A 22,720-nucleotide genomic window follows, 5' to 3' on the forward strand; every position below is an offset into this window, starting at 1 on the left:
TGTGTGTGTGTCCATCCCCCATCACCAGCGGCTGTATTATGCATTGTTGTTGGCGTGACCTACATGCTCACCCAAGCATAGTCCAGTGTGGTACAGTACACACATCTTCCTTATCCCCCCGCCGCGCTAGCATGACGTGTCCGCGGGCGCGCTTCATTTACCTTTTGCTCCTGAATTAATGCTAGTTAACTGTCACATTAGCTCAAATCCGCCGACCCCCGGTTGTCAACAACATAAACTAACCCTCGGTTGTGTTTGCTTTGATTCGCGCCACACGCATGAATTGACTTGCACGGAGGCATCCGAAAGTCGCATTCACCCATACATAACCTTTATCTGAGCAAAAACGCAGTGTGGCGTAAAAATGTTCAAGTTATTCACAGCGTTGTGTTTTTTTCAAATAAATGTGAGGGTGGGGGGGGAAAAAGTGAAATGTTAAAGGGTTTTTAGGGAAACTTTTAGGGGGCAAATGGTGTCAGTTGAAGGGCAGGTGTTTTTGTCAGTCTTTCAATAGAGGCCTCGCTGAATGAGTGCATGTGTTGTGCGTGTGTTCACATGTACATGCGTATAGAGCAGGGGTGACAAAGTCATTTTTTGCCGCGGGCCACATTGTAGTTATGGTTTCCTCTCGAGGGCCGTTATGAATTTGGGGAACCCATTAGAATGTTTAAATCCATTCAAATATTACATATAGAGCACACAGCAAATTAAAGAATAACTCGTTTTCAAATCTGAAGTCAAGAATAATGACTTTTATTGTGGTTGACCTCCAAAAATATGAAATTTTGGCTCAGATTTTAGCAATCATCATGGAATTTAACAAGTTTGATTTGCTTTCACGGGCCGAAAAAAATTATGTGGCGGGCAAAATTTGGCCCGCGGGCCTTGACTTTGACACCTGTGGTATAGAGCATATTTATTTGCCCGCTGGATGCGGGTGTGTTAAATTCTCTTAGCATGTGTGACGAATGCGCGTGGCTGGGAAAAGAGCTGCGCGTTTCATGGCCTCTTATGGCCTCTCACAAAGTGAATTCGAAAAGAAATGACCGATCTGTTTGGACGTACATTCATTTTGAGTACTGCAAATACACCCTAGTTGACATTAAATTAACTTCAATTGTTTTTTTGTATCATCCTTGTGATTGGCTATGCTGCAGAATGAAAGGAGAAAGATGTAGCAAGTGCATGAGCAAGATAAAAAAAGGGAGAGTATCCCCCATTCCTGTGTCTTTCATCCTAATCCATGGTCTCTGTCCAAGAAAGGGCCTCCTTTTCACTTGTCTGCCCCAAAGCCTCTTATATATGACCCCTCTGTCTCTTCCCCCACTCCCCCTCCAGGCTTTCTCCCACGGCCAGTAACCATGCACACAAACATCACATCTGTGCATTTTATGTTCGAGCAAGCGCATCTTGAAAGTCATAAAAAGAGATGGTCATAATTATACTGGATTCTATTTTTTGTTTGTTTGTTTCCTGACTATAATTTTGTTTTCAAGTTTAACCTTGGAGAGTCAATTGCTCTTCAAGTCCATGGGAAGTAAAAACAAATGTGTCTTCGAAAGTTGATATAACACAGAAAAGAGCGGTGTAAGGAACCCTAAAATGTAGTTTTCAAAAATATCAATACATAAAATACAGAGAAAAAAATTGGACTTCAAAGTTGTGAAGAATCAAACTGCGATTTTTACTCCCAAATGCTGTTGAGAGTCCACAGAATTCATAGAAACTACATAACAAATCAACTGTCAAATGTTAATAAAATACCCGTAGGTCTGTACAGTGATACCTCAGCTTATGAACTTAATTGCTGCCCAGAAAGTGTGTGTAAGGCGAAAAGTTTCTCTGCCAAACATTTATTTCCCATAAGAAACCATTAAAAATGAGAATAATCCGTTCGCAGGTCCCCATAAAACATATTTTTTCTACTCAATTAGCCTTAAAACTACACAAAATATACCTTATTTTATGTATAATAAATGTGCTATTGTATTGCAATTAAAGAAATAAATTGTACAGTATAATAAAGTCGTTTTATTTACCTTTGTGATGGTCGTTGCTATAGTTGCCTTTTGATGATATCCGAGTGAAGTTGCCGTGCTTCATCGGCGATGATACCCGCACTCACACTGTCCCCTGCTTGCTGCTTTTTGTTAATCCAAATCAACAGTTTTTTAAACCTCTTCTATTGCCTGACACCGTTGCTTGGACAACACAGAAACTCCCTTAGCCACACGTAGCAATTGTTGACTTAACGTACTGGTACTGGGACGCTAAGTGACACAAACGCACACCTCGTTCGTGTTTTTCGATTATCTCCTTCCTCTGCTCGATCCTAATTTTGTTTTGTGTGCTCTTCGTCTTAACACTAGCCTGTGGTTGGGGTCTTTTTCGGTCCCATAATAGCAAAAGTACTCCACTCGATAACAAACCACGACTGCACTCAAAGAAAGGTAGTGACGAAAACTAGTCCGCCAGCCACCGTGGCGATATTCGACCGTGTGGTTTGTTGTTCATCCATCGAAAACTAGTCCGCCAGCCACCGTGACGCTGTGTGGTTTGGTTGTATGCCGAAAACTAGTTCGTATGCCAAGATTATTTTCTCACAAATTTAATGTTCGTAAAGCGAAATGTTTGTGAGCTAAAGCGTTCGTAAGCTGAGGTATCACTGTAATTGTTTTTTTCTTCATACCAACGGTACACGGTTATTTCCTGGGTAACGGCATCCTCTAGTGAACGTGGACTAAATCACACCACATTCGCAGCTGTGGATTGATTCAGATGTAGCACTACTGAAGGCCTAGCGATGAAATCCAGGCCCGCAAGTATGCGTGAAATGTATTATTATTATTATTATTATTATTATTATTATTATTATTATTATTACAATACAATACATATTGATTTATATCGAACTTTAACAAGAGCGGAAGCTGTAAGACTGTTTGTCTCATGCATCCTTAATGTTTTTTTTTCTAACAGCAACCATTTCAGTCCTCCAAGGAGCATTCAAAATTCATGAAAAAAAGGTTTTGCATCACATTTGTATCCACAGTGTCGTGTGAAAATTTGTGGGTTCAATTTCATCGGGTTTTTAGGCAGGCCTTCTGAGCTTTGTTTTTACGAGTAGCTTGAGGTTGCCAGAACTAAACCGTCTACTGTAAACTATTGTAATGTTAACCAAAATGAATGGTGGTTTTGTCGACTAATTTCTGTATATTTCATTAAAAAATACTTAACTGGAAGGAAGAAGTGGTAAAAAAAAAGGGACAATTAACTCATTCCTTGCCAGACGTGCAAAAATGTATCCACTCCAGTGCCAGGGTTTTTGTCATTTTCATTCAAATTGCAGGACGCACAGAATATTGAGTTTTACATAAATTTTCAATACAGTGTTAGAAATCTTCTTTCGTCAGAAAAAAAGAGTTAATTCTTAAATTATATGGGTCTGGAGTTATGAGCTTGAAATGAGAGTGGCTGTCCAAAATACAATGCAATATATACATATTGGTTTATATAGCGCTTTCACAACAGCTGAAGTTGGAACAGAACAGCAGAGTTGGAACATGGAAAAAAGGAAATGCCCCCACACCCCTGTGGAAAAAAACATTGCCAGAGGCAATAGCCAGCGCTTTATCGGCACCCAAGCATGTAAAAACAAAACCCGAACATATTCGGGAATGGCACTCTATGTCATATTTTCAATTCCCGATTACATTTGTGAATTGCGGTGAATGGGTTAATGTCCGGACACAACGACAAAAAAAAAAAAAAAAAAAACTAGTGAAGGTCAGAATGTATTCCTCACCACCCTCATATTAAAATTACTGAGCTCAATGTTAGACTTTACAAAACTGACAAGGGGTTTCGCTTGGAGGTAAACCCGAATGCACTGCCGGGGTGACTCACGCAGCTGCTGGGGGAGAGCTAGTCTCTCATTAAAAACGACTGACCTCAATAAAGATGGATGTTCGGCACGCTATTATGTAACCGGTGAAGATGATCCTGAGTTTGCCGTAAGACTGTCATGGAAGTGAGTGCCTATCAAAGACCCGATCCATGTCGACTTCGCTCCTGTCAAGCTACGCTTTAAGAGTTATGCACTTTGGAGCTCGACTGAATAGTGACACTGTATTCTAAGAACATATATAGCACCTCCACAATTGCTGTTTTTACAAGAGGCCGGGAAACCGCCGCTCCTATAGAATTACTGTAAGGTCTCAGAAGTGGTTACACAGCAAACATATCAGTCTGCAGCCAGAACAAAAAGGCTCTCTGTCTGCGCCGAATTGAAGGGACCTGATGTTGGTTTGCACTCTGCCCAGCGTGTCCCCACCCCTGATAAATACAGGGTTGGAGGTTTCCTCCGTGGATATAAATACACTGGCCTCTCAGCCGAGTGGGGGGGGGGGTTCGAGCTAGAATTCCTCTGTTGAGCCTATTGTACGCAAAAGAGCAAAAGGCAGCCATGTTTGCAAAGTTGTGAGTGAAGAGAGAACATGTTTGGATAATACAGCAAGTGGGCAAATGTAAAACAACTTCCTGCTTTTGGTCTTTTGTCCATTGTGATCTGCCATACCTTGTCATTTATGACATCATAACGCTGACTAGGACATGACGGTTTCAACTCATAGGGCCGAAATTTACATTTTAGCGATCAAGCCCTCACCTCATACAGAGATTACCTGCAATAGTTTGATTTCCAACAAGAATCAACACGTTACGGTGGAGAAAGGGGGAGGGTGTCTTAACTGTGCCAAGTCAAGGAAATCACGGTGACTTCCTGATTTAAGCTGAAGACACAGGCTAACGTCTCTATCATTGCTCAAAGAACTCTATGGCGGTGAGTATAGATTAGTTTTATGGCTATAAACTTAATATGATTCTGCAAAACAAATAATTCTGTCTTGTAAAGTTTTTTTTCCAATCTTTGCAGTAGGATGCATTGGAGCCAGATTTTAAATATCTCTTCTTTTTTTAAGGGACAAGCGTATTTCTGGAAACTGTGCACCACCCTCAAGGCCAAACACGAAACTACATCATGTTGGAGGATTGCATTTTCTAGAGCTAACTGTTGAAACGGACAACTCGTAAAGCAAACTCAAAATGAGTCAGGAGGAACAATGTAAAGGGACCGGCCTGAAGGATGTCTATGACTTATTAGCAAGTGTCCCACCGGAGAAAGTGCTTTTCTTGACATTCCAGCTTGGCGAGTCTCCTGAAGATAATATCATAGAAGCCTTGTGTCTGATTATTCTACATAAGGAGGAAAAAGCCCTGGACAAACTCCATATGCTGGTGGAGAATGACCTTGCCAAGCTTCTGGCAGAACTGTGGACTAAGAGTGGGTGTAAATTAGAAGGCTTTGCAAAGCACTGCGATGAATATCGGGATTTAACAGGAGGATGTTTGGTAGCGCTGGCTCGCGTTTACAAAATTCTGTCTGAGCACGGAATGTGTGATCAACTTTTAAGGAACCTGGCATACGATAGGGCCCTCTCCAGCAGCAGCCAAAAGACTGAAAACTGTGAGAAACTGTTCTATGATCAACTCACGGAGGAAGCCAAAAATGTATGCGGGCCTCAGCTAGCAGTGGGAAATCTCAAATCGGGCACTTACGATACACCAAGCAGCCAGGTCGAAAGCATTGCGACACTGGTTCATAGTCTTCCTACCACGCTGCAGTCAAGCTGCTCTGAGCTATCATATCCCACACATCTGGAGATCAGCTTACCTCCAACGATCCCGTACGAAGGGGACACAGTCACCCCAGAAGCACCAGGAAGCTCTGAACAAACCTCGATTGACAGCCGAAATGACAGCAATTCCCTTGAGCCATCTCACCTTTCATCTGTGGAATCACAGCCCACGTCAAGTGAAGCTCCTGGACTGGAAGAGTCAAAGACGGATGCGGCATCTGGAACAGAGCGCAGAAAGCATCAGGACGGGGCGTTCAACATGAAACAATCTTGTAACCAAAGCAACACGCCGACCACAGGATCAAAACGTTCACTGCCATTTTCAGCAAACCATGTTCTCCCCAGAAGAACTGTCTCGTTAGGGGCCCATTTATGTCAACGTGTAGAAGAAGAAGACGAAGTCACATTTTATTCGTTTGTCATTCTTCATGCTCCGGAAGATGGCGAGGTAGCGGAAAGCATGAAGGAAAAACTAGAGAGCGTTATCGGGAGTAAGGGTGCAACTTTCTCCGATGACTTTGCTGTACCTGGTAAGAGCACCTTAAGGTGCATCGAGGACGCCATCAACAACTCCGCTTTTACCGTTCTGCTCCTCACCCAGAACTTCAACACGCGTATGTTGGAAGTGAAGACAAACTCGGCCCTGATTAACTCCATTAATAAGCAACACAAATACAACACTGTTATACCTTTGCTACCAAAAGAAAACCGCCTGGCCAGACACCGCATGCCTATCGTGCTGCAGACAATCGTTTCGCTTGAAGAGAACAAAAGCTTTAAGGCCAAAATCGAAAAGGCTTTATCGCCAGAAAAAATTAATCGACAGAGAAGCATTTGGTCGGAAGAGCGGAGAACACTTCAAAGGCAGCTGCCCCAAGGGTGTGAAGCAGCACAGATGCTGGAAAATCTCAACTTCGTGGGCTCAGTGGACCTCTCCAGAACGTCATCAGTTTTGCAGCAGCATCCGAGCATTCATATTGACAATGCTAGCTATGTTATGATCGGCAACGACTCTCAAATGACTGTGGATTACTGCGGCGTGAAGGAGAGAGATCCCATTGTCGGAGAAAACAGGAATTAAGTAGATAGTATAATCTAGGTTTAAAAAAATCATAATATCTGAAATGAGATCAGATATTTATTTTCTAGATAGACAGATTCATTTTTCCAAACACTAAAAGGTTTTAAAAGCTGGATATGATTACCACGTTGTTAATGATTGCATTTCTAGCTGCTTATATACATAAACTGTCTAGGAAATGCAGTCAAATTGTCACTACATGGAGGAGGAGACTGTATGACTGTTTAGCTGAAGACTACCATCTACTGGTAGAATAGGGATTCACAGTACATTACTGTCATTTTTGGGAGACCTTACAAGTGGGTACTAAATTAGCATGTCTGCCTGAGATTTAGGTTTCAAATTTGAGCTCCAGGTTGTTGTGACGAGTTTTCATTTATATTCCCGTGTTTGAATGGATTTACACAGGCACTTTGTATTCCTTCCACTTTCCAAAAACATCTATCAATCAGAATCAGAATCAGAATACCTTTATTCGTCCCGCAATGGGGAAATTTGCAGAACAATTTCACAAATTTTACAAAACATATTGATTTATATAGTGCTTTAACAACAGATGAAGCTGGAACAAAGCGAATGTTACAACATTGACAACTATCCTATACAGGAAATAGCCGAATCGGTTGGTAGATATATGTATTTGAAGGCTTGTTCTGGATTATTTTATTAACTTCCAATTATCCATCTTCAATTTGTCATCAATTTTACTCCTGGGACCACATCCAGGGAAACTGACTCATGAAACAACTCTCTTTGCTTACTTTGGTCCATGTTTAGTGCGGTAGACAGCGCACCACCAAACAGTACAATAAATACTCAAATAGGCTGGATGACTGATTACAAATTTGACACCAGTGATTCTAATTCCCATTGATCAATTTCTTTAAGATCACAGGCTACCATCATTTTTTTGTTCAACTTGTTTTATGATTCTTTTTTTTTTTATGTACAGGTATTGGGACGTTTTGAAAATCAGTGCATATGGCTGCACAGGTGGAAGGTTCTCCCCATTAATATTCTTGTTTGTCATCACCACGTTCTGTCTGAGAGTCGGTCACCGCCTGGTCCATGTTCTAATGTGAACTGAACGATGACTGAAACCATTGGACTTACCCCCTCAAGTGTTTCTTTTAATTTGAAATTTCAAAATTCCCTTGTGTCCCTCATTAGGAGTAATGTTTCCAGGCTTTGTGAGAACACTCACTATTTACAAAAAGTAGGGCAATCGGGTAAAATTTCAGGATGAATTTAAAAGGAAGTATGTCAGAACAGGAATCTAAGTAAATTCACGCACTCACATCCATACAGACCTGCAATGTCCTTTTCCACTATATTTACTAAATCAACGACAATGAATTGTCTCTAATCACTACGTATACACAGTGACTACACGATAATTATAACTTCCGGTTTGCCTTGTTTTTACCTATTAAGCTCTAGCTTGGAAGTTTACAGCAACCCAGATGTGATTTTTACTCTTAAGTTTTGTTTCCGAAATGTTCTTTTAAGAATTGAGAGGGAATGAACGCAAAACAACGAACTTTATAGTCGCTTGCTTAGTAGCCTGCTGTTGCTAACTTAACTTCCGCCTTTTTCTTATTTGGCAATGTAAATAGTCCTTTACTGCCACCTTTTGGATTTATCTCGCTCAAGAATCCAGCTCGATACAGTATGTATACTGTATTTCAAATTAAGAGACATTTTATTACCATAGCGTGTCCAGCAGAAGGATTTAAAGGATATACATACATTGTTTTCACAACGCAGGAATTCCCCAACGGGGGCGACAGGGATCTTCAAAAAATAGCCGAATTTATTTCTTCCTCTTCTTAATGCATTTCTTTAATTATCTTCAATGACAAGAATGGCATTCTTTGCAGTTCTGCATACAAATATTGCACTGATATTTTAAATTTAAAATTGTATTTTCAGTATCATTACTATATGTAGAGAACAAAAACAATTACAGTAGATGATACTGAAAGCAAATATGGTTGAGTGTTATTTCTAAGGGCGAATTTAGGAAATATGGGTACAGTATGAATAAACAAACTACAGCTACAAAGTCTTTGATACACGAGTGAAATGAATAATAGTACTGGGTGGGTGGATCGAGCATGCGCAGTTCACTCACTGCTTGGCTCGGTTCGGTCAGAAAAAAACGTAGAGACGACTCGGCGAGGAAAGAGGGAGCGACTGCAGGACAAGAAGGAGGAAATGACCAATATGGATACGAACGTACGATTACAGTAGTGTGAAAGTTTCTACGGAAAGCCCCGCTTTTTTCAATGTGTTTCTTGCTTGGGAATGAAGAGATATCAAGTCAACTCCAGCACGAGGAACGACGCGGCAGTGATGTGAGTTTGGAATTGTGATCCTTCAACCATCAGAAAACTGTATTCCCCCAAGCTACGTTTGGGTTCCAACGGACGCGATGTCATCCGTCGGGAGGAATTCCTACGCTTGACTCGCTTCGGTTCCTCCTCGATTCTGCCGCAGTGGAGCAGAGACGATGGGAGATGCGGCGCACGACGGCGGTGTTCGAAGGACCTTCATCGTCCCTGCCATAAGGAGCTTTGAGCACTATGACTTCACCAGGGCGAAGATCTCCTCCAGCTTGACGTGGTTGGTAGCTAAGGCCTTTGGCTCGGGTAGGTGGCGCCTCTCTCATCTTTTCCCATCCGTGGAAAACAGAAAATACTTTAACCCTTACGTCCTCTTTTGGTCGAAATGGACCCGTTTTGACAATTTAACAGCCATCCTAAATAATGTAAGTATTTCTGCTACATCTAGATTTTTTTTTGAAGGAACACATTCAAAACGTGTTACGTTTGTGCACACTGAGAAGTTGTGTTTCAAGTGCTGGCCACTTCCAAAATTGAGTGTCTTGACAGAGGAATGAGACCAAAATGCACTTATCATCTTCTCTGAAAAAAGATTAATTACCGATTTATGAATGTTTGACAATTTATGAATACACCATTTGAGTGTCCTGCTGAATTGTATGTAAGACATGGTCATACTTGAAACGCATTTGTGACTTGCGTTTTGTTAAATATTATTCCACAATGGACAACGATTGTAACTGTCATAGATACTGTATGTTTTCAGCATTTATCAGTGATTATATTTAGCAAGAGTAGATCAGTATTTGTATCCATTATGAAGTCAGGGCAAATCTTTTACGTTAGAAAAATCCTACCTCACATTTTGAGACTCTTGTGACATCTCACGTTGCTTCCCAATTATACAGTACTTCAGTGTCAAATTTGGACCTGTTTAGTTAAAACAAGCTATTATGCTGATGTATAAATGGCAACAAGTAGATGCACCGGTAATTGCACCTTCTGCCATGCACAGGAAGTAAATGTAATTGTTTTGGCTCTTACCACACGCTGTTGTAGATAGATAAACGTTACTTACATAGGGTTTAAAAGTAGTATATTTGAATTCAGCGAGTCCATAATGATGGAATTATTTTAAGATTTCAGAGGACACAGTATTATGTAGTAGTTAAAAGAGTTGGTAGTCAACTTTTATTGGAATACGGTTGGTATTGAAGTCACTGGACTTATAGTTTAATGTGGATTTTTCTAGTTATTTTTTTTTGGGGGGGGGGTGTGCGGTGTTAATCCTCATGTAAGCAAATGCTCATCGGCTGTGGAACTGCCCGTGGAATCTTTAAACAGCTGTGTACCCACTGGAGTTGTTTAAATAGGCAACAAATATGAGAAAAGAACAATCAAATGGCACACATTTTAAATGTCTCCCATTAAATGGTGTTAAACTCATCTGCACATGATTCCTCTTTAACGACCAGAGATCTGAAACTGATGGCCAGATGAACATTACAGACAAAGAAGGAAACATGTGAGAACACCATACTCTTACTCTGTGAAACCCTCCTTTTTGCCTCAGTTTGGTTTTTTTTCTTATATCCATCTGGTGACATACTTTCCGCTCTGAACATCGCCAAGAACTGTGGCCCAATTCATACCCATAACCGAGAGCTTGTGAGGCTTGGATTGGAAGAAAATAAATGTTTGTGGAGAGAAGACTATTTTCAAACATAACTACCAGTAGTAGTTATAAAAACAATTAGGACATGGCCTCGAATAGATGATGAGTTTGGTTACATCACAAATTAAACACCATTGTAACCTTTTTCATTCATTGAAGGTGTGGCTTATAGTCCAGTGCGCCTTATATATGGAAAAGGTTTGAAAATACACCATTGATTGGGGGTGCGCCTTATACTCTAGTGCACCTTATACACCGGTAAATACGGTACATATTTGCAAGGTTACCTGCTAAAAAAAGGGAAAACTTTTAGAAAATGTCACTTTCCACGACAGGAAAATAGTCACATTTCTCTGCTTCATACAGTGTCCGTGGTTGCAGTTGTTTGTGTTCCACTCCAGTCCAATAGGTGGCAGTGATGCACATTGCAAATACATGTATTTTGTTTTTCTACTTTCATTCCTTTCATCACTTTGCTGCTGTGAAATGTAAATTTCTCCACTGTGAGACTAATAAAGGCATATCCAATCCAATCCAAAGTGATTGACATTTTTTGAACAGAAGGAGCCATTTTGAGCAGTTTTTGGATTTACCTTTGCTTTTTATGGATTTCTATGCAAGAAATTAAAAATCCTGACTCTTAACCAAAATGATTTTCTATGTTGAATCGCACCACGTCCTTCCTTAAAGTTGTAAAGAACTTATTCTGTTAGTTTTTTTGTTTATGAATCTGAATCAGAAAGCCTTTAATAGTCCCACAATGGGGAAATATGATGGTTATGCTTGGTGGTTTGGTGACAGTGCCAAAGTGCGGGAAAAAAAATCACGATATGGGACATTGTTAAAATCAGAACCGTGTCAGTCATGTGTCATTGTCTCCCATGTAATGACAGAAGACCTCACAATGACCCGGGCTGGCTGTGATGTAACCAGCATGGCCGACACACACAGTACAGATGCCCCTAAATGGCTATGATGCTATTCGCTTTTATCATCAAAGCACACAGAAGAAGGACAAGGGTGCCACATTACCATATTAACTTTACAGAGTGTCCAAAACGATTCATTTCAATCAGAGTTGAGACCAAAAAGAAATGGCTGCTATCCGATTCTATATCATGAAAATTGTTTACTGCAACTTTTCAAAGGTTCACCCACTTTATTTTTCCATCAAGCACAGTATAGCTGCAATGTTAGCAGATAAACATTGCTGAGCTATGTCCTGGGGGTATCCCAGGCAGCAGTCATCCACGTTCCTGGACTTCCTGTTGCTGTTACTTCCTGTCTTTTTTCCTCTTTGATGACCAACACAAAAGAGATGTTCTCCCCCCTACCCCAGGCAGATTTTCTTTTATATCGAACAAAAAATGTTTTCCATTATGTTATGTCACGCAAAGGCCAGCCACGCACACTAAAGAACATTTTGCACACTTAGTTTGAGCCTTATATTTTTTCTTTCAGAAAGACTGACTCTTTCATCGAGAGAGCTCTACTAGAAACTCTTAGACGAACTCTTGGAATAGCTGTGACTAGCTGTGACATGTTTTTTATAAAGGCAAAGTTTTAATTCTGCGCTTTTGTCACTAACCCGAAACGCATTGAGGGGCAGCGTGAACCACAACCACTGGAAAACCGTCGCGGTTTGATCACAAGTTGTGTTTCTTTTTTAAGACTGAACTTCATTGCGGCTGTTTATTGGTAGGAGCAAAGAAGGGGAAAATAGATTCCATCATTGTTGTTTGTGACATGGATGATGCACATGAAGTGACCGCCAGTATGCGGGAGACACGGATGACCATGTGACTAAACAAACTAGGTGCCAGATAATGCTAGCGTGCGTATTGTACACTTGGGTCTGTGTGGAATGAGTATCCCACACTGGGTGAAGACAACTCTAATCCCGTTACCTCATCATGTAAATCAGATTTGAAGAAAATAACAGCGTGTTCTGTTTCAGAGCCTTAACAGACATGTAATTTACAGTCAGTGGCGGGCCGTGCATGTCACTCCTAGGCCTTCAGTAGTGCTATATCTGAATCAATCAGCTGAAAGTGTGGTGTGATATTACTACACATCCACTAGAGGGTGCCATTGGCCAGGAAATAACTTGCGACTTGAAGAACCTTCAGAAACACTGTCATTAAACTGTTCGAATTTTTACTATGAACGTGTAGCTTCATGATAACCTCATCAAATTCCAATATTATTTGCTATTTTTGCTAACTTCGGAGCTGTCCAACCCTTTTGAATAATAATAATAATAATACATTTAATTTATAAGCACCTTTCAAAACTCTCAAGGACCCTTATGATGTCCATCTATTCTTGAAAAGTCCATTTTGAAAAAGGCTTTAACAGTATATATGCAACCAAATATTTTTTTTTCTCCTCCTTCAGCCATTGTGGGTTGACAAAACCCCTATTAAATCAACACAAAAATATATTTGCTTATACATCTCATCACCAATACAGTGTGCTAGCTATGGCCAGTATGCTCTTATCACTAGCGGATAGTGACACTATGATTGGCTAGTGACTCACCAATAATAGTTTTGCGAAAACTGATGTTTCCAGCACTTTCCAGTTGGCCTTGGGTGGCCAACTAGCAATCTGATTGGTTAGAGCAACAGTTTGATTGACAGATTTGATGCAACAGGGCCAGCAGAACTGATTGTGAAAGTATACAGGTTTTGAAAGGCGCTTGAAATAAAATGTATTATTATTATTAAAGCAATGAGAGGAAACTGAAAGACAATTTGGAATTGTTTAGTAAGAATTTATGGACAAAATATAATTTGCATTAGTCTGATATTTTTAGACCATCAGTGAAGGCCCAAAACATCTTACAGTGACAGTCAAACATTCCAATGAAGATTTAATCAGCAGGCTTAGTGTTGGATCATATTTCTACATTTGATCAACTTCCAAGATCAAAGGGAAGGATTTTTTTTGAATGACTCTCTTTGCCACACATACAGATGAAGTGCCGGAAGAGCTGGTGGAGCCTTTCTACAGGGACCAGTACAACCAGGAGCACCTGAAGCCTCCGGTTGCCAGCCTACTCCAATCTGCAGAACTCTACTGCCGAGCGGGTAGCCTGATTCTTAGAAGTGATGCCGTTAAACCTTTACTGGGTCACAACGCCGTCATTCAGGCTCTGGCACAGAAAGGTTTATATGTCACTGATCAAGACAGGCTCGTCACAGAGAGAGATCTGAGCAGCACGCCTATCCTCATGGTGAGTTATGATGTCGTCATTATGTATATTCAAGGATTAAGCGTCAATTTGTGTTCTACTATTAGATTGCCCTTAAAAGAAAAATAATAAGGCCGTCCCTATAGTCAAATGGTTAGCGCGCCGGCTTCACAGTGCAGAGGTTGTGAGTTCAAGACCCGGTCCGGCCTCCCTGTGTGGAGTTTGCATGTTTTCCCTGGGCCCACGTGGGTTTTCACTGGGTTCCTCCTACATTCCAAAAACATGCATGGCAGGCTGATTGAACATTCTAAATTATCATTAGGTATGAGTGTGAGAGCGAATGGTTGTTTGTCTCTGTGTGTGTGCCCTGCGATTGTCTGGCAACCAATTCAGGGTGTCCCCTGCCAACTGCCCAAAGACAGATGGAATAGGCTCCAGCAACCTGTGCGACCCAAAAGAAGATTAAGCGGTCTGGAAAATGTATGGATACTAATACCAATACTAACACTACTACTAATAATAATACTTATTCTTCTTTTCCTTTCGGTTTATACTAATACTAATCTGTTGGCCATCTATTAGCTAGCTAGCTTTCTAGCTATTTGAGTTACTTCCGGGTTGAGTGAACGCTGACGTGTGGCTGCCGCTGCTCAGCCACAGATAAACTGACCAGTGACTGTAAAGTGACCTTGAGAGTTTTGAAAGGCGCTTACAAATGAAATGTATTATTATTTATTATTATTATTATTAGCTATATATTCGCTAGCTATTAGATATCTATTCGCTAGCTATTAGCTATCTATTCGCTAGCTAGCAAGCTTGCTATCTATTTGAGTTACTTCCAGGTTGAGTAACGCTGGCGCGTGTGGCTGCTGCTGCTCACACACAGAAAAACTGAACCTGTGACTGAAAAGTGACCTTGAGAGTTTCGAAAGGCGCTTAGAAATGAAATGGATTATTATTATGAATAATAATTTACAGAAATAAGATGTTTTTCATCAGAAAGGTCAAAGGTGAAATCTTAAGGGGAAAAATGGTTTTGATGATGTTATGGAACCTGCGTTAAGCATTCACACTGTTCAAGTGCCAGCAGTTTATACAGATACAAGGAACTATTTGAAGATTTTAATGCCCTGTTGTCATTTTTTTCTTCATTGTAATGGTTGTGGTCATTATATGATAATCAGCAGTTCATCTGATGAAGTTCTAGGGCACAGGTGTCAAAGTGAAGGCCCGGGGGCCAAATCTAGCCCGCCACCACATTTTATTCGGCCCACGAAAGCAAATCAAACGATGCTTGCTAAAGTCCAAACCAAAATTTCCAATTGGCCCATGTAAACCACCACAATAACAGTCATTATTTTCGACTGCTTCTACTTCATCTTTTCATTTCGGCTTTTCCCTTCAAGGGGTCGCCACAGCGAATCAGTGTCCTCCATCTTTTTTTACTTCAAATGTAAAAAAATTGTTATTCATTAATTTGTTGTGCGCTCTTTATGTAATATGTGGAGGGGGATGAAACTTTTTCTAATGGCTTCCCCAAATTTATAACGGCCCCTTGAGTCTAACGTCAATGTCGAACAGTACTTTGGCATGAGCACATGTGGCAGAAAAGTCTGACGGTTGGCAGTCTCTGCATTGCAGTGTGCCCTCCCCTCCCAGACTCCTCCTCCTGCCATCCTTCTCTAACTCTCCTACTCTCTCTCTCTCTTACCCCCTCCCCATCTCACTTCCTTTGACACCCACCTGCAAAGGGTATCTGTCACCAGACTTTCTTTCAGGACAATTACCTCTGCATGTGTAGCTCATCACAAAAAAGGATATCTAAGTTGGATGAGTCTTCCCACGACTAGATGCTGAACAGATGTTTTAACGCTTCAGAGGTTTGTTCTAAATCACCGGTCAAGGACGTTTACATCTGTCCAGTGTAGTGCATTAACAATGATGTAGGCATGTCATACATATTCTTTACATTTTCCCTTGAGTTGTTAAACATTTTAACACTATCTGCAACTTTCAAATCCACCCCCCCCCTTTTTTATTTTGAAAACCAAAACCCTTGCTTTTCATTTTGAGGTATAGGCAGTAAAACCGATGACCTCATGCTTTTCCAAAGACTGTATTAAAAGAATAACTCATGTCGAGGAACAATAGTGGTAGGACTGTGGCGTTAAGTCAGCCAGTCATAAGACAAACCATTGCAGAAAAAGCATTTGGTTGGCTGATGAGTGGAAATCGTGAATAAAAGAGCGAGATGAGGAGTAATGGAAAAGCGTGGAAAGCACAAGGGACCACGCAAAGGGGGAGAACATGATGTGCAGTACAGTACTGCAGCAGAGTGAAGGGTGGAGTCTCGCACTGAGTCAACCAACGTGTGTCTGCTGCATGTCTGACCGCCACCCCCTCCCCTTTCCATTCTACACACTGCAAAGTCTGTCAGACCTTCACCAATGTGGGCATGACCTCCTCCGCTTTAATTATTTGCTGAGTGTTAAAAAGACGGATATGAAAAAAAAAGGGTTTAAAAATTAGAAGTATGGAATAAATTTGTTTGCAGAAGGGCATGCGCCCTTCATGTCAATTGGATATTTCATCCTGGCCATATTTTGCCGTATTCTGGACAATTTGTGCAAATTTTTAGATGTGTACGGCATACAAGAAACGTTTGTACAGGAAACGCAAAAATTGTTAAAGAAGTATCGCTACTCGTAAAAAGCGAAGTCGACCACTGAGAAAACATGTCTGTGTGACAAGTCTCGAACAGAAACAAGTGTTCAGAGAAGACAAGTTCCAGTCTAGTGGAATTTTATTTTGAAATCAGTTAAATTAAACATTTTTCTGTGTTTTTTTTTTTGCCTTAATATCATTCATATTTTCAGAATCAGAATCATCTTTATTGCCAAGTATGTAGAACACACAAAGGAATTTGTGTCCGGTAGAACACGCTGCACTAGTATCATCATCAGAAAAATTGAGTCACTAAACAGTTCTATTTGGGTTACTGTTTCGAACTTTAGAGAGTTAATGGCTTGGGGGAATAATAATAATGCATGTTTTTTCCGTAAGTAAGGAAACATTGAGCCGTTAGTAAGTTCACAGTGTCTCGCAGGTTGACAATTATGATATTTTGTTATCATGTCTAGCGAGTAGGTGCAACATTCTGCCCGACTAACATTCCCTTTGCTACCTGTATAAGCAGAAGACATTTTTTTAGAGGAAGCGTTCTGGGGGGAGGCTACGTATGTATTTTCTCAGCTTTATTGACCTTTAAAAAATTACCTTTAAGCATCCTGACATACAAACTCACACTTAGAGTCTTGAAAAAAAATAGTGAGGATGAATACTGATCGTCCGTCGAGGGTGACCGCTCCGCCATTTTCACACCCTTATATGGTGTGCCTGTCACTAAGAACGGGTTTTTCCTTCACAGACGTGGACACATAGCACCCAAACACAAGGCTTTTAAGTCCATGCTTGAGTTGTCAGGTGTCTGTCGACTTGACCGTTAGTCAAAGTACATTTCATGTAAATGTTAAGAAAAAACAGTTGAGGGCTTATTTTTTCCATTTTAGGTGCTCAAAGTAAGACAAATCAGAAGAAATCTCCCTCCTTCAATAACAGTCACCGTTGACCTCACATTATTCTGGATGAATGGACAAAATTCTCATTTTTTTCCTTCTTTTAATAAAGGGAAATGTGTATACAGTGAGCTGTAATGGATTGCAAAACAGTATTTCATGATGACTTTTTTAAAGTGTCTTGAATTGGTTCAAAGATTTGCGTATCGGATGACTTTTTCCAAATGAGAAAAATGTTCCTCTCCATTTTCCTCTCTGATCAAATGTGTTTGATTTTCTTGTTATTATAGACAGTAAAAAAATACTGCTGACATCAGGCCTTTTTTTCGTCGGTTTTTGGTGTCATGTATCATACTTATTCTTCTCGAGTAGTATATCCTTTGAACGGGGATATTTCTTTCTGAATACGCTGTCTGTTTAGGTGGGCAAGACTACTAAGTACAGAAGACGTCAAGCACCACCCTAGAGCCGCTGCCTCTTTTGTGTATTAGGGAATCAGAATCAGCAGTCGCAGGCGGAATGCGATCTTATAGGTTACAAAGCAGCTGACTTAAGATGTTTTTCAGTCGGGATGGATGCTTTGTGAAGCATGAAGTGATCCGCAGTGTGACAGGAAAAGGAAGTGGAGTTGAAATGGGCCGCCTGACCTGGCTGTCCTGCAGGGCCCACTGTTAGATTAGAAAAGCCAGCAGAATGTCAAGCATTGTGTACGGCAGGGACCCTATTTTCATGCTCAGTGCAAGCCTAGCACAAAGTGCCATTTAACTGTGCGCATGGGTGGAGTTTACTTTCTTTTGGTAAATGTTCATAAAAATACTTAGTTGGAAATGGGCGTTTGCGCTGTTGTGGGAGTGAACACACCCACCGGTATTCCCAGCCAATCATTCGGTTCAGTGCCGCGGAGGGGAGGCAGGCATTTCTAAGGAACTGCAAGATCTCCCACTTGTGGCTGATGTGAAGTTGGTCACTGCAAGCAGTCTGTGTGAGATCATTTTAAACCACTTTCAAGGTCTACACCTTTTGTTTTGCTTGGGATATTTTCAAGAGCTATCACCAATGACAATAACTGATGTTTAGGCTTTAATTTTTATTATTATATATATTTTTTAAATGGCATTTTATTAAATGGTATAAATATATCCTAGATTTAATCATCGTAAGCTTTCAGAAACAAAATGCAGTCAGGTCTTTCCCATTTTGATTTTTTTTCACCCAAAAATGTGAAATTGAAATGAATTATATAGACATGTACGATTATGGAATATCTGTCACGATTTGCAATGTTGTGGTGGTGGACCCCAAAAAAGCAGGCAGGGGGGGGAGCAGGGTGTATTTGACAACCATGAGTTAATAATAATAATAATAATAATAATAATAATAATAATAAATTTAATGTCTAAGCGCCTTTCAAAACTCTCAAGGACCTGACTGAGTGAAACAAACAATAACCCGACACTGAATGGTCGTGCCGGGAGTCCTTTTAACTGCCACTGATTAAAACAACCAACACCTGTGCAGCTGCAGGCGGGGCCCTACAGTGCCACCCGTTGGTTGCAAACCGAAACGTGTCAATATCATGGCTTTTTTTGGTCATTTGACAACTCTCTGTTGGCTCTCATTAGCAAACTAACGTGAGTAAATTTGATTCATGTTCCTCCAGACATCTCACTTGTCATTGATCGACACGCTGATGATGGCTTACACGGTGGAGATAATGAGTGTGGAGCGGGTGATGTCCTGCATCAACAGACATTGTTCCGCACAGCCCTCGCACATCGACAAGCAAGTCCTCGAGCAGCCTTACGACACGGAGGATATTATCACCACGTGGCTCAATAAGGTAAGAAGTACAGACTTTATCCCGCTCATGTCAATTTTAATATTTGGACGCCGATAATTGAAGAAGGCGGTTAGGTTCACAGTTAATTACGGTAATTTCCAATGTATAAGGTGCAACCAAAAGCCTTGACTCCAAAGCGATAGTTAAAACTGGTGCTGAAAGCCAAATTTCATGCTATGTGCAAGTGTGCTTTTGTTACTGTCTTCCAATTTTTTTTCCATCCCTCAACACAAACTCACCAACAAGCACATCAACCAGTAGATGCATTTTTGAAATTTGACCTTTGTTATGCGATCACTGTTGCTCCATAGGTGAATGAACACCTGAGGGACATTCTTGTTGAAGAGCAGAAGTTGAAAGAAGGCTCATATCAAGAAACAAACTCAACGCCCAAGGTAAAAAAAAATACCAAATCAAGTCTAGGAATGGTTCTTCATAACAACCATTGTGTCATATTTGCGTCAGTACTTCCTGCAGCTCCCACAAATCTGTCTTCCAAATAGGCAATGACAGATGAACTGCTCAGTCATGCCCCAGCTGCAGGGAAACCTTGGCATGAGCTGCAGCTTTGGGGCGGTCAGTCAGACTGAGGGAGAAAAATGTGAGAGACAGGGGATGGGGGGTCTGTCCAGTCAACTGGGGCAAAATAAGAGGCCAGGATGTTATATAAGAATCATATGACACAACAAGCACGTGCATAGACAGATGCACATTTCCCACTCATGTATACTGCAGTATAACTGTGCCCAATTAGGCCAACTAATCTGTGTTTCGAATAAGTGAAACAATTTTGTTACTGCCTATGTAGGCTCTCAGTCGTCCAGGGGTGGTCCATCGATGAAAAGGTTTTTTCAGCCGTCATCTGTACTTTTTGGAAGGTGTCGGAACGTTTCACTCCTCATCCGAAGAGCTTCGTCAGTGAGCTAAAGTTGTCCTGGTAATTCATGTTACAATAAAAATACATTAAATAAAAATATATTTACTTTACTTCTTTTTTACATCTAGTTGAATATATATATATACAGTATATATTATTGGTGGTGTTGCTTTTATGTTACTTCCGGGTTGAGTGAATGCTGGCACGTGTGGCTGCCGCTGCTCACCCGCAGAAAAAATATCCTGTGACTGTAAAGTGTCCTTAAGAATTTTGAAAGGCGCTTATAAATGACATGTATTATTATTATTATTATTATTATTATTATTATTATTATTATTATTATTGTTATTATTATTATTGCCAGACCTCTGCTCTGATAGGAACCTGCTCTAAGGTTGAGGGCGCAGCGGACTACTCCACAATTTTGTGACCACTTGATTTTACTGTATATCATACCTGCCCACTTTAAGCTGTTTTTGAAGCGCTATATGAATCAATATTTACTGTATGGTATTGTCTAAAAACAACATTGTGACTCATATATTGAACGCTGGCGCATGTGGCTGCCGCTGCTCACGCACAGAAAAACTAAGCCTGTGACTGTAAAGTGACCTTGAGAGTTTGAAAGGCGCTTATAAATGAAATTTATTATTATTATTATTATTATTATTATTATTATTATTATTTTATTATTATTATTATTATTATATGCCCCCCACCCCAAAAATGCAAATGAAGAGCTGCAGCCTGAATAAAAATAAGAGAGAAGGTGAGGGTGGACCAATGGCTTAAAAACAACAACAAAAAATATTTCGCTTAGCCTACGGGCTTCGCTCAGTTAGCCACAATAGTTTCTTGTTAGCCGCTAGCTAAGCTAAACAAACAGACTGGTTGCACTTCAGCAACACAATTAGAATTCTTTAAAGGCTAAGGGTGTTAGCATTAAAGTCGTGTTTATTCAATGGTGCATCATTACCAGTTAGCATGTCAGGGCTAATAGGCATAATTTGGTGAGATTGTGGGCAGTGTTTACTCATTAGCGGCTAACCCTTTTAGTAGTTTGGACAGCCCTGATAGCATGAGGGAATCAACGGTATCAGTAAAAACATAGAAATAATGCAAATCAAAGCAGCGCAACCGGTAGTTTGTAATTTTTTTTAGGTACTAGCTTAGTATTTGTTAACATAGGCGTTTCACAGTACCTTTTAAACCTTTTCTTCACGATTTATGTAAAGTGGTTGAATCATGGGGTGAGATTGTCCCGCTTACAGAACCAAAGTCAAGTTAAAACAAAGCCTGCAGCCTTATTTAATTTACTAAATTTATTTTGGAAATCACTCTTTGTGGGAGTTTCCCCGAAGCTGTTTGTCCTGCGCGACGTTACGCCTTTTGACGCCTAGTGAGATATAGTCAGGAGAAAATGGTTGGAGAATATGGAAATGCAGCTTCCTCTATCGAACGAGTCTTTCCGCAAGATATTTGTGCGAAACGTTTGTTTGATGGGGTTGAGGTCCGGGTTCTCAACTCTCTCCGTAAAATATTCATCCCAAGTGTGTCTTTAAAGGCCTTAATTTACCACACACTTAATTTGCATATTGCAACAATGAGTGAGAGTGACGTCTTTTAAAAGTGTACTCAGTCACTCTCTTCTATGGGAGCTCGAACGGACAACAGACGTCTATTCATTGAGCTGGTACACTCAGAGGAGCCAATTTGACACACACACGCAAGCACGCACACACACACACACACACGCACGCACACACACACACACACACACACACACACACTGGAGCACAAGACACTGTCTATTCTGGGATGGTGTGAATAATCATTAACGGTGGTCTTATGACTAATTGAAAAAGCACGTTTGTGGGCGGAGAACTGTGGGAACGCGTGCACCAAAATGTGACAAATTCACTTTCGTATTGACATGGAATTCTTGTTCCATCTGCCGATAAAGCGCTGGTCACACCTCTGGCAAAGTTTTTCCTTACCACGATGGGGCAGCATTTGCCTCTTGTACATCTGTACTCATTTCAAGATAACTCCAGACCCATATAATTTAGGAATTAACTTTTTTTTTTCTGATGAAAGAAGAGTGTAGGGTTTCTTATGCTGAATTGAATATGTATGTAGTCCTAAAACTCAATATTCTGTGTGTCCTGCAATTTGAGTGAAAATGACAAAAACCCTGGCACTGGAGTGGACACATTTTTGCAAACCGTCTGGCAATGAATGAATTAATATTGGCATTTTGAAAGAACTTTTCTGCTCTTGGTTGCCGTTCAGCCCCAGTTTGAAATGCTTAATACCTTGAAGACAACTGAGATCGGCACCAACCCGCCCCGCGACTCTTATGAAAAAAAATTGATTAGAAAACGGATGAATGTATGGATCGTTTTCAAGTTGTGGGAGCATTAGATACAGCA

At 40.6% G+C, this 22,720-nt stretch overlaps 2 protein-coding genes across 4 annotated transcripts in view; both read left to right on the forward strand.

Moving 5' to 3' along the window:
- Positions 1-4,484: 4,484 nt before the first annotated feature.
- On the forward strand, positions 4,485-7,602 carry ticam1 (TIR domain containing adaptor molecule 1). The gene is made up of 2 exons (XM_089008035.1): positions 4,485-4,840; positions 4,980-7,602. Exon 2 carries the CDS (start codon positions 5,104-5,106, stop codon positions 6,775-6,777), a length of 1,674 nt encoding a protein of 557 aa, XP_088864161.1. The 5' UTR covers positions 4,485-4,840; positions 4,980-5,103; the 3' UTR covers positions 6,778-7,602.
- A 1,268-nt stretch (positions 7,603-8,870) lies between these two features.
- Positions 8,871-22,720, forward strand: part of camsap2b (calmodulin regulated spectrin associated protein family member 2b) — a 34,227-nt gene continuing 20,377 nt past the window's right edge. Inside the window, exons 1-5 of one of the 3 annotated variants that reach the window (XM_089008034.1) lie at positions 8,871-9,134; positions 9,277-9,428; positions 13,776-14,035; positions 19,232-19,411; positions 19,723-19,806. In XM_089008034.1, the coding sequence (XP_088864160.1) occupies positions 9,085-9,134; positions 9,277-9,428; positions 13,776-14,035; positions 19,232-19,411; positions 19,723-19,806 (726 nt within the window). In that variant the 5' untranslated portion in view covers positions 8,871-9,084. The remainder of the gene's footprint in view (positions 9,135-9,276; positions 9,429-13,775; positions 14,036-19,231; positions 19,412-19,722; positions 19,807-22,720) is intronic. The other 2 variants (XM_089008032.1, XM_089008033.1) reach the window with 2 other exon arrangements.

Source organism: Hippocampus bargibanti, linkage group LG11 (genome assembly GCF_051943395.1).
Source record: "Hippocampus bargibanti isolate YZ-2025 linkage group LG11, ASM5194339v1, whole genome shotgun sequence".
Classification (NCBI taxonomy): Eukaryota; Metazoa; Chordata; class Actinopteri; order Syngnathiformes; family Syngnathidae; genus Hippocampus; species Hippocampus bargibanti.

Bases quoted from the DNA above. Each gene is read 5' to 3' on its own strand.
- ticam1 (XM_089008035.1), top strand. From the start codon at position 5,104: ATGAGTCAGGAGGAACAATGTAAAGGGACCGGCCTGAAGGATGTCTAT.